The sequence below is a fragment of the Ptychodera flava genome, chromosome 12 (assembly GCF_041260155.1).
Source record: "Ptychodera flava strain L36383 chromosome 12, AS_Pfla_20210202, whole genome shotgun sequence".
Classification (NCBI taxonomy): Eukaryota; Metazoa; Hemichordata; class Enteropneusta; family Ptychoderidae; genus Ptychodera; species Ptychodera flava.
The window spans coordinates 15551814-15564446 of NC_091939.1; the positions used below are offsets into that span (position 1 = coordinate 15551814).

The 12633-nt window shown below is 38.9% G+C and overlaps 1 protein-coding gene across 1 annotated transcript; it reads left to right on the forward strand.

The window, feature by feature from the left end:
- The first annotated feature begins 6938 nt into the window (after nt 1-6938).
- LOC139146065 (histamine H2 receptor-like) lies at nt 6939-7970 on the forward strand. Its single transcript, XM_070717513.1, has one exon. The coding sequence runs from the start codon at nt 6939-6941 to the stop codon at nt 7968-7970; it is 1032 nt and encodes a 343-aa protein (XP_070573614.1).
- Nucleotides 7971-12633: the final 4663 nt, after the last annotated feature.

Genomic DNA, 12633 nt, shown 5'->3' on the forward strand with positions numbered 1-12633 from the left:
AAATAAATAACTTTAAACAAGGAAGAAATAAAGAAAAATAATGGTGCGAAGTTTGATGTGTGAAAATAGTTTACCACCCCTAATACGATATAATCGACCAATGCCATCCTTTAATGCCTTAACTTCAATAATCACTTTTGCCTTCAAAGTATTAATGCTAAGTCTCTACATAACAGCGATCCTTCATGAATATTAGGTACTTCCGTCTATTTAATTGGAAATGGTGGTTTGTTACGTTAATCAAACTTAATCGAAGGATGCATTCGTCAGTTGCACATTGTGCTTGTACTCAGTAGACCCAAAATACCAACTGATGTTTTGATTGCTTTAAGGTAGTATGCGCCTCGAAAGTGAAAGACTTAAAACTTTGCTCAAACTTTCCTCGAGGAATTATTCAACCATTCTCTTTCAAAATCAAGAATAAAAATTGGGGTCATCGTGCAAATTTTAGTACTATAGTAACAAAGTACCTAAGGTTTACCGATATTTAAAATTCAAAATGGTCGCCATCCCTATGTTAGTTCTATGGAAAAATATAAAATTTTCGATTTTCGGAAAACCACGACGGCGAAATTTTTTCTCACACCAAGATCTTTAAAATGAGCCCCTCTACATGTGGTATACCAGAAAAGAATTGTAAAAGTTTGAAAGTCTGCATACCTGTCCCCGGGGCGTATTCCACATTAAGGCAGGGCTATACCGTTTATAAGATGCCATTCGGGTAAGTCTTTCAACCCACACTGATATCACAGGCCAAACAACCCATTACATTACTGTATACGATGACTACTATAATGACTGTGTGGATTGCTTGGTGAAGGATCTGCTTCTTGCCACAGGGCTCAACCACAGGTCCAGTAGGCATAATTTGTTATGATTTTTTCCTATTATTATCATAAAAAATAATTATGAATATTAATAGATTATTAATATGAATGTTACAGAATATTTAAACTTTTTTACACACAATGTCGTCTACTTTGTGTAAATGCTGTCTGGAAACTCCATTGTTGTGACAATTATGATTATTAATAAATTATGATTATGATTAATAAAGTCATATTTTACACATTGTAATGTGCTTATATGAACAACCCTCTGGAAACCCTTATATAGTTTCACAATCTATGCCAAAATATACAAGTGACACCATTGCCCAGGTTCAGTCTACGACGAGAGTTACCATTGCCCAGGTTCAGTCTACGGCGAGAGTTACTACACAGTGTATATAACTGTGTAGTAACTCTCGCCGTAGACTGAACCTGGGCAATGGTAACTCTCGCCGTAGACTGAACCTGGGCAATGGTGTCACTTGTATATTTTGGCATAGATTGTGAAACTATATAAGGGTTTCCAGAGGGTTGTTCATATAAGCACATTACAATGTGTAAAATATGACTTTATTAATCATAATCATAATTTATTAGGCCCCTAATAATCATAATTATCACAACAATGGAGTTTCGAGACAGCATTTACACAAAGTAGACGACATTGTGTGTAAAAATGTTTTAATATTCTGTAACATTCATATTAATAATTTATTAATATTCATAATTATTTTTATGACAATAATAGGAAAAAATCATCACAAATTATGTTTACTGGACCTGTGGCTCAACAAGGCATGCATTATTTCTACAAGTTTTACTATTGCCTTAGATTGTTATTATTTATTTGCCTTGTTTGATAGCATTGACTATTTATACTACATGGCAGAGTGCCAAAGTGAGTTTCACGTGGTATTTGACTGTCATTTCAAGAGCTGCAGTCTGCCAATCATCGTTCTACGTTTCTGATATGCTGAAAATTCCCACCCTCTATAACTAATGCTGAATCAAACTACGGGAGACCTTCGCATGATTGAGTATCATGGAGATGGAAAAATCTCGTTTTAGAAGATGAAGTCTGATCACTCATTAAATATGCATGGGCGCATCCAACTCGATATCAGTATTTGATCACAAACGGCATAACTGGGGCACTTTCTGAAAGGAGTGTGCGTCGATTTACGTGAAAGGTATGAAATACATCAAAGTACACTTGAGGAGCCTGGTAAAGTAATGAAACACGTTTTGAAATTAAAATTCAGCTTCAACAGGGTGGAGTTTTCAAAACCTGAGCAGGGCGTTGACTGCTGAACAACGACATGCGCATCAGAGGCCAGCAGCTGTAACGTTTGCATCTTCGCTTGCCAACATTGAAGGTCTCTTGTCCGGGCAGCTGGATGCTCCCTGAAATCAGACACTGTAGTTGAGGTAGGGACCCATGCGCGCGGACGATGTAACTTTTGAAGATTTCTACTATCTTTATTTTTACGTCATTTGCAAGTTCATGTTCAACACGTTGAAACACCCATTATTTAGTTTTGTCAACACGATGGCTGTTCGTGTAAAAACACACTCCTATTGTGTATATTTCAACGTCAGTCCGGACCAGAATTCATTTATCATGAGAACAATGCAGTGAACATACGCACAGGCTGAGTTGACGATCTGAATACTTTGTATTTAAACATGCTTTGCAGAGTAGAACAAGAAACTTCAGTTGGCGTTAAAAACACGAACATTGGGGGCAAAAACATCGCAAGTTACTATCGTACCGACCTTTTATATCAGTCTCATTATTGTTATCTATCGTCACCAACTGTCAGAAATTTCACCGCACTAGTTGACGCGTTCAGCTGAGAAGGATCCAGCCAACGCCTTGCACTTCTCCGTTTATTTTAAGCTTCATATCGGACGATTAGAGAAGCACTGTACTTCTGACGGACTTGACTCTCGGCAGAGAGAATCGGTTCGGCCGAGTCAGGCGATTCTCGATTGCAGTCTATGTTACTAAGCCACACCCCAGCAAAAAAGAACTTTCGACCACTCACGAAATATACACATATTAGTAATAGCATTCTCACAGACGTGTCCCATGTAGCAATATTGTTAGTACTACGATGGTTCGAATTTGTTTGGAATTCATAATAAAGCCCCAATCACTGACTTTGTACAATGTGTACGGTTCGTTCTCAGCGTTTATAGTACATCTAAATACTTACTCAACATTATGAGAATACCAGACTAGGAAAATTTGTCCAATATACTAAGTTGCGTCACGGACGTTTCAGCAAAGATACAGATTCGTACAGATTATACGCAGTCGAGCATTTTTTAATCAAATCATTTCGTAGTATCGGAGGTCCTGCATAAATACATTTTACGATTTTCCGGGCGCCAAAAGCAATGCAGAAAACAGGACTTATGATTTGTTAAAGTTTAGGCCTATGCCGCTTCTGAATGTGAGTGACATACATGTATGTTTGAACACAAGAGAAAGTTACGACTAGGTTGCAACACATTTTGAATAAGAACTGGAAGCACTTGATTGCAGAAGCTGTATCCTCTCCACAGGGACCTGCACAAAAATCAAGGTATTTATATGTCAAGTTGATGATATCTGTAATATTTCCAAACAAGAAGTGTTTTTCTGAACGGACTTCCAAGACTGAAAGATCTGTCGTTCGAGGGCGCTCTGTACACTCCCCTTAGAGGGAGGAGCATAGAGAGCGAGCGTTCTCGAACGACGGATCTTTCATTCTACGGTCTCCCCTCCCTTGGCATTATACCCAGGAACCCCTGATTATTTGACCATAACTGCTGTTAGTCTGCAAACACCGCGTACTGAACTGTCATATTGAACTTGTAAGTCTGTCAACATCTCGTGATATATTAATGACCTGAAAGTCACGTGATCAAAGTTTGAAGTTAAAGTGTCAAGCACAGTCCCTCTACCATCTGCCAAGTAAAGGAAGAGGAGACCGTTTATACTGTGGAAAATACAGTCCTTTACAGGAAATATCACATATATCATCAAATGGTTATGTAAAATTTTTACTTCTCTCTGTGGTCCGTCTGAGAGACAAGTCCAAAGGATTCGGCCCTTGATGAGCAGAAGCTAACGGTCGATTGCTACGAGGCGAATGTAAAGGTCTGTGGGTTCCTCGATAACATTTCTGTATTACTTCTACTATTCTTATATCACAAAGTAACTTTTCATTTCGTCCGTATTGAAAAAATACTGCAAATCAGTACCACTAAAATGCATTTTCAACAGTAGAAGCTCAATACAAACGTACGGTAGACCAGACCCCCTAGCGATACCCCCTAACTTCCTCAACCAAACACGAAAACTTTACGTCATCAAAAGTTAAGCCTCTCTGAGGAATTCCGATAGGTGGCGCTTCCATATCGCGAAAATGGCGTCATACACATCAGTTAATAAAACATTAATTTCTAGGATAATACACAGCACATTTTTCATCTTTTCATCATAAATGTTACAAAAATATTCTTCTTCAACTTTTAAAGGCAGGTTGTTATTTGGGTGGACTATTCCTTTAAAACTGCTTATCGATGTGCCTGACTCATAAAATTTGCAAAACGTTTTAGAAGTAGCTTTCGTTCACCTTTCAAAACTACTTGAATTCATATACTTATCATTGAACTTCCTTTGCAGCTGATAGTCGAAACAATGACCGTCAGGTTTAAACTGCAACAATGTTCCTCTTTCGAAAACAGCCACGTATGGAAAATTGAGAACCATATTCACAATGTGAACGATATCTTGCTATGTTATAATAGTATCTCAACCCATTCCATGACGCACATTTTGGATGCCATATACATTTTTAAACTATAAGGGACTAGGCAGAAATTACAGAGGGCGGTGTTTTGAGGTATCGGCCACCACTTTTCGTGCAAACAATTTGGAAGGGTCATGACATCTTTAGTAAGGCATTGGGAAGGTCATCATATTTTTATTTCGCTCCGATACGAAGGTGAAATATGGCCAATACAGTCGATGTAACGCCTTTTGGGATACAAAGTCTCCCTGTTTTGGTGTAACGTTTAACTCCAGTCTTTCGTGTGGAGATGCGTTGATGTGCTGGTAAGATAATAAGACCAAAAGTGCACCTGGGTTTTTGCATAAGGTAACTGCGCCTGCTCTTCATCTTGTATTAAGCACGTTAAAAAATACAATTCATCTGAGTGCTTAACCATTCATTTTGTTGGCAAGAACTAAAAGACCAATTAGCTTGTAATTTTTTTTACATTTTACTTAGCAAAAACTATCGTCCAATCCTCAAAGAGAGGTTTTGAATTCCCCATTATTAATCTATTTTGTCTGTGAAAATGTCACTATTTTAATCCTTGCTTTGGTCGACTCAATTCAGGCTCTTCCGTGTGTAGGCTATTTGCGGCCTCCATATTTGGGTTGCGACTTGAAAATTATTTAGGTTGTAAAAATCGAAGTAGATTGCCAGATGTTCTGTGGTCACACTACGGGGAGCATTTTTACACGAGTTGCGTTTGATTTCCACCCTAGCCATCTTATCGAAGAAACTATTACTTCTATTACTCGGTTATTTGATAACCAGCAATACACATCGGCAAAAATCACATCGAAAGTTACAATTGCTCGCTATCATTGCACGATGTAGTTTACTTTAGAACGGTGTATAGATGTCATTGTGGTATGTGATGAAGTCAGTAATAAAGGTGATTGTAAGTCCTTGTAAACTTTGTAGCTACAGATAAAGTCTACTAAATCACCTCCATTACGTACGATGGGGAAAATTCACAGCTCAGCAGATCCGATACTAGTGTATGTGCTAAACTCTGCGTCACTAGTATCTCGTGACTTCTCTGTGGAAATTACAAAAATGTCAGGAAAAGCGTGAAAGGATATCTTGAAGACTTACAAAGCGCATGACACACCACTAACACTTCTGACAGCACTAGTGTATGAAGCATCAATACAGCTCCAATTCCTGCACACTAACTTCAACTGAAAGAACCCTGTCCAGCTAAATTACAATGTTTTGCTTAGCAATTATTAAAAGACTGATTTCGGATAATCTGAAAGTGTTTTATTTACGTACACCCAACGACATTGCATAACTGTTTCTTAATCCTATTTTGTTTCTGTAATTTTCTTCCTTTTTATAGGAATACTGAAATTTTCGTCAACGTTCATGAAAATTAAATAAAATTGTTATGAGTGATATGGCAGCCAGCAAAAGAATGGATATAATAGATTAAAAACAGTGTGTAGGGCATCATTACAGTTACATATTTTGAAAAGTTTGACACTGTATCAGCGATTTCATCCGTAGCTTGTTCTGTCAACAAAACATGTCATTGCTTGAACTCCATTTATTTCCGATGGCATGACTTGAACAGTTTGGCGATATTATTTTAAATATTTTCATTTATGTATCTGACATATACAGACGTTGGCAATAAACTGTATTCATATGCAACACAGTAAGGTGCAAATAAGGCAAAACATGTATTTCATAAACCCACTAACATTTCGGACTGCCAACTGGATATGCAGCTTTACGATAAGGGGTTGGATTGGGTCATTATTTGGTCATATGCCAGCCACATTAACCATGATAGACGTTATTTGTAGTTTGATAAGGGGCTTAACTGACTTTAAAAGTTGCCATTAAGCTAAGCCCTCTCCTTTTTTTCCTTTTTCAATGATGGCGTCAGCCAACTTCTCGCTATTAATGATAAACAGTGGAACAAACCCCCGGCCGGAAAAATTGACCAGTCCCTTATCCTTCTGCGATTTTTGTGAGAAATTCTTTCGAATGTCATTGAGAGCTATTTATTACTGTAAGAAAGGTTTACAAAAGGCATCCCTTATCACGAGAACCCCACGTGAATGTCGATAGCTTGGAACACTGTATATCAAAGTTCAGATAATGTGTATGAGTAAGAGAATTTGCTTTGTAAATTAGTAATGCCAAATATGGTCTTTGCTACCATATTCGTCATACCGGTCACAGCCAATCATATCTGTCCAAACGACTTTGCTTTCCTCATAATACCACATCCTTCAGAGTAACTGTGTAGTGCGGTCTAAACTGCGACAACATGAACACAACGGTTGGCAAGCGGGACATCGATCTCACCCTTATCGTCACACAGGCGATGACAATATTTGTCATTGCAGTTCTAATAATCATTGCCAATGTGTTGAACATTATCGTTTTCAGCAAGAATGACAAGATTTTACCGATTGGAGGTCGGTGCTTCGCGATTTCCCTCGCCAGTGCCGATCTCGTGATGGGTTTCCTCTTTTTCACATCCCTGGTCGGTTGTGTTACACAGGAGCCCCTCATTGATTCCGTTTCCCCGCTGTGCGCTGTGTTAGGATCACTGTATCACACTGCCGTGACAGCATCTACCATGTCACTGATGCTACTTGCTGTAGACAGATTCCTCGCTGTACAGTGGCCTCTTCACTATCCCGCTATGATGACAATGAAGAGGGCTGTGGCGATGGCTCTTGTTGGTTGGATTTTCCTGGCGTCCTATTCAATCTTTCTGATATTCGCAAACGGCAACGACTTCTACGCCTACCACGCGCCGGCTTATATATGCATCCCAATATACGCTGGCCATAAGCTGGTGATACTCACCGCCATCATGTGTAAGATGATCCCGTTTGGAGTCATAATCGTAATCTACGTGCGAATCCTCGTCATCGCGAGGCACCAGCTGAGACGGATCAACACACAGGTGACCCATGGTCGCGGACATGGCAGGGGAACCGGCACTGGTGCCGCAGACGCGTCATCCTTAAAAGCTGTCAAAATGTTCTTTGCGGTAACAACTGCCTTCTCGGTATCATGGACACCGTACGGAGCGTTAATACTATATTACTTAATAGGAGACACAACTTCAGAGCATGTAGCCGGCTGGATTCTACTACTGGCATCATACTTCGTGGCATCGAACAGTTTTTGGAACTTTATCATCTACAGTGCCATGAACTCCTCGTTTCGAAGAGCCGCTTTCCTTCTGGTGAAGAAAACTTTATGCTGTACACATTCAAAACGGTCACCCGTTAAAAAAATTAGCATAAATACTAACTCTGTCGTGGACAACAGTGCCTCGTCCTGAGACGAAAGCAAATTACATGTAATGGTGGGAGTTTTTTGAGCACTTGCTGTTTCGTGTTGATCGACGCCGCTTTTCAGATTTTAAACAGCATGTTTTGCTCAAAATCACTTTTTTGCAAATATTCATTTAATTTTAATTATTTTGTTAACCCAAGATTAAAATATTGGTTGAGTTCACAATTTAGGTAGTTGCGTGAGACAAAAGTGTTATGCAAATGTATGCAAATCACCTGATTTCCTGGCTTCTTTTTTCTCCCAATTTCAAGATTTTTAAGAATTTAACTCCACTCTGGCTGGGTCAAATTTTCTGAAATTTTCACATTATGTTCTTTAAATACTATATAACAAAGCGACTATTTTGTTTGGCAATAAAGTTCTTACTTTTTGAATAAGAGACATTTTAATTTTGACAATCATGATTTTAATCACTTTTTTGGAGTGTCAGTCTTTCAACCCAAGCCATTTTTGAATGGGGATAGATAATGCAAAATAAAAATGGTAGTTTTTTCTACATATACTCTTCTTTCAAATGAAATGTTACATTTCAGAAATTAGCATCAAGTTTTGACTTAAATTAATTTTTATCATTAACACCGAAATTGTTTTTTTACCCCAAATACACACCCTCTTTATTCATCGAGTAAACTAATTCTACCATACTAAACTTTAGAGTCTCTGCTTTTTGAAAATATAGTCTGATTGGGTTTCCTTGTCATCTTTGATGAAAGATATTGCTTTGAAAAAATCTGTGTTGGCAACATGCAGCTCCACCTTAACGAAGGCAGTCACTATATAGGTAAGCGAACTCGTACAGTCGGCTGTTTACGGAATTTAACGGTACAGTTTGCCAGTAAAACTCCTCGGCCCTACGGGCCTCGGAGTTTTACTGGCAAACTGTACCGTTAAATTCCGTAAACTGCCAACTATACGAGTTCGCTTACCGTGTTATACCATGCACGAATTTGAAGAGTTTTACAGACTTGTTTGCACGCCGAAAGTTAGTATGTGCACAGACAAATATATAATCAGTTTCTCTTTGTCTGTGGTATGTGTAATTTTAGTGCAGTGCAAGTTTAAACGTTGGCAGGAAAACATTGACGCGTTTTGACACTTTGTTGAACGAAAGTATAAAAAAATAACCCATGATTGGATAAAACACAGTTGGCATGTGCTGCTATTGTAGTGAGATGACGTGTTGAGCACCTGGTTTGATTTGAATTGTATGAATTATGTTTGACTGATTGGTTGGTTGGTTGGTTGATTGGTTGGTTGGTTGGTTGATTGGTTGATTGGTTGGTTGGTTGGTTGGTTGGTTGGTTGGTTGAATGAAGTGAACAGGTGTTTGCAAATCCACGTTGCAGGCACGCTTTGCTCATTTGCGTCAAAAAGTTTGAGCAGCATGCACACAATTGCGGAGTCGCTCTACATTATTTCGATATGGCCGAACCACTCGGTTCATGTACATGATTGACTGGGAAACAGAGTTCATCCTATCGCAGATTGATATCGATGGTAAGGAAGATTTCCAACTAACTGAAGTGCAGAAAGAGTTTCGCTTTCATCCTCCGGTTGATCAAGAAACTGTGGAGCATTACCAGAAATCACGTATTCCTGACAACACTGCCAAAATGAACCGTTTGGGTGTAACGAAATGGATCGAGTGGATGGCTCAGAGAAATGTTTTCTCTGAAAATGAAGCTTGTCGCACAGGTAAGCCTGCAGAATATGTACCACCCTTGACTGAAGTAATACAAGCACAGGAACTCAATTACTGGCTTTCTAAATTTGTAATTGAAGCAAGACGGCAGAATGGTAACCGCTACCCTCCAGATTCCCTGAAACAGCTATGTTGTTCGATAGCACGTCATCTTCGAGATAACTGCAACCGTCCTGACTTGAACTTTATGGACAAAACCAATGTCATATATTCCAAAGAAAGGGCCATTCTATAGACGACCTCTTGCTAAAGCAACGGACGGGAAAGTGAAATTCTCTCAACAGAAGATTGGAGTTCATACACTGCGAAAATACTGCCAAGAAATGACGACCAAAGCAGGAATTGTTGGCTACTTCACTGGACATTCTGGAAAGGCAAGTAATGTATGCGTTCTATTGAAATTTGTAACAGAAAACAAACGTAAACCACAGGGTACACGGGCTTGTTGTTTATTTGTGTTTGTTTGTTTGTGTGTATGTTTGTGTTTGTTTATTTGTTATTTTTAATAAAATAACAGCGAAAAGCTGTTTTGTTAATATTTGTCAATAAAGAGCAGTTTATTTGTTTATTTGTTTGTTTATTTATTTATTTGTTTGTTTGTTTGTTTGTTTGTTGATACGTATTTCCGATGGTTAGGGTTAGGGTTAGGCTTAAGTTAGGGTTAGGGTTAGGGTTAGGCTTAAGTTAGGGTTAGGGTTAGGGTTAGGCTTATTCACTCCCTCTATATATTGAGTCTCAATATATATAGATATATATATTAATACTAACAGGAAAAGACTAAAAGGTAATGTGATTGAATCTAACTTTACCAGGTACAGGGTATCGTTAGAGTGTAATGTACAAGCCAAGTGTTTGTGTGCTCAACAGTGCATGCTGTTAGATGTGTGTGTGTTTACTTGCTTACTTGCCTGTCTATGTACATGTGTTTGTGTCACATGATTGTTGTAAATGTAATCTGTCATTTGCCATGCCACTTTCATGGTTCTTGACAGTTTATGTAGTTTTGACCACTACCCTTGGTTTACTCTTATGTCAATTATGTTTTTAATCAGTGTCGTACATTTTCAAGTGCTGAAATGACATCACAATTAGATTTAGTATGCAGGCAAGGTGGGGACGGACTTCAAGTGCTTTCCCAGTCAATTTATTTTGAGGATGTAAGGGGAAGAAGTGAAATTTCAATAGGGAATTCCAAATTTGAAAATTTATGTGTGGCAATTGACAGGTATATGATTTGTTTATTTTCCTGGCCTAACAATTGGCAAGATTTTGGAGGGAGGGGGGGGGGGGGACTCAGGTAAGTACAACACAGGCTTTGTAATTTCCATATGTCTTTACTGCAAATGTCAAATGAGGTGATATTCGTTGATTTAAAAGTGATATTAGCTGTAACTGTTGGCTCCTTTTCAGCTCAAATGTTCACACATGAGGTAGTGTCACACAGAAGTCTGTGTGTTGCCAGTTGGTGTGCTATCTGAAGAACAGCTGATAGTATTGGCATGAAATGTTTTAAATATATTCTGTTTAAGAAAGACAAGAACTGATTTGTATTTGGTGCATATTGTTGCTCATTTGCATACCAAACAATTTTAGAAAAAAAAACCCGCATAAACATTGAGAACGGCTGCACACGATTTCCAAAACTAGCTAACTGTTACAGCTAATGCACCTTTAATAATAGGACACTTTCACTCAATTAACCATCCAACATTACAGTGATATGGACGTTGTTTTAGCGTTATTTCATTGCATCCCCTAATAAGAGTGCAGTGTGCGCCCATTTATGTTCCTCTTTCACTGTTTCAGTTTGGGTTTGAGCGATAAGGACAGCACAACACAGGCACCTGCCTTCACTATTGAGAACATTGTAACCTTTTTTAATCTCAGTGGCCGCGATGAATGTGCTAAATGGTTACAGCGTGAACACGGTGCCCCTGACATGCAATTCAAGTTCTACCAACGCTCAGTGACTCAAGTTGTTGACAAGTATCCAGTATCGTTATTTTGCGGGTCGACGGGTCAAATTGCGGGTCAAAGTGCGGGTCGATTTGCGGGTCGATTTGCTGGTCGCCCGAAAACAATAGAAATGAGGTTTATCTTCGAGTACAATTGTGTCTTGAAATAAAATGAAACATAACAAACACCTAGTTCCTTTCAGGACATATTTCCTTACGTGGGTACCACGAAAAATACAACATCTTTGCCGATAATTACACTTCCGGGTTTCACTTATTGATCGAGGATGCAGGTCTGAGTGCGCCATCAACGACCTCATGCATGACAGGAGTAAGCCGTTTGTTTTATTACTCGCAGTACAGTATATTACCCACAATTTCTCTTGATTTGCATTCTTGAATGTTTCCTGTGCCATGCCTGTTTTCTCTTCAACTCATTTGTAATATTTTAAACTGTAAATTGTCAGTTATTATTATTTGATAAAAGTGTACAGATGATATCCAACATTTCTGTTTGAATAACATCAGAACTCAAATTTCAGAGGTGCTGAAAATACTCTGTTTTTCAATGCAAAATAATCACAAACTGAGGTGGCCTACACCTGTTCTTCAAAGATAAGAATAATATCACTTTTCAGGAAAGACAGGTGCAACTGGTTTCCCTATTTTTATGGAGATATTAGATAAGGCATTTGAAAATATGTCAGAAATTATACAAACATTTAATGCAGTGGCAGCAACCAGCACTTTGCAACCTCCAGTACCCCAAAGCAACCTGAAAACCCGTAAAAAAATAATGGCCGACAGTGACCCACAACTTGTAATAAACTGCTCAGAAAGGAGTGGCCCGCAGCGACCCGCAACCTAAAAATTGGCCAGAAAGGAGTGGCCCGCACTGGCCGGCAGCAACCCGCACTGGCCCTCAGCGACCCGCAACCTAAAAACTGGCCAGAAAGGAGTGGCCTGCACTGGCCGCAGCAACCCGCAGTGAC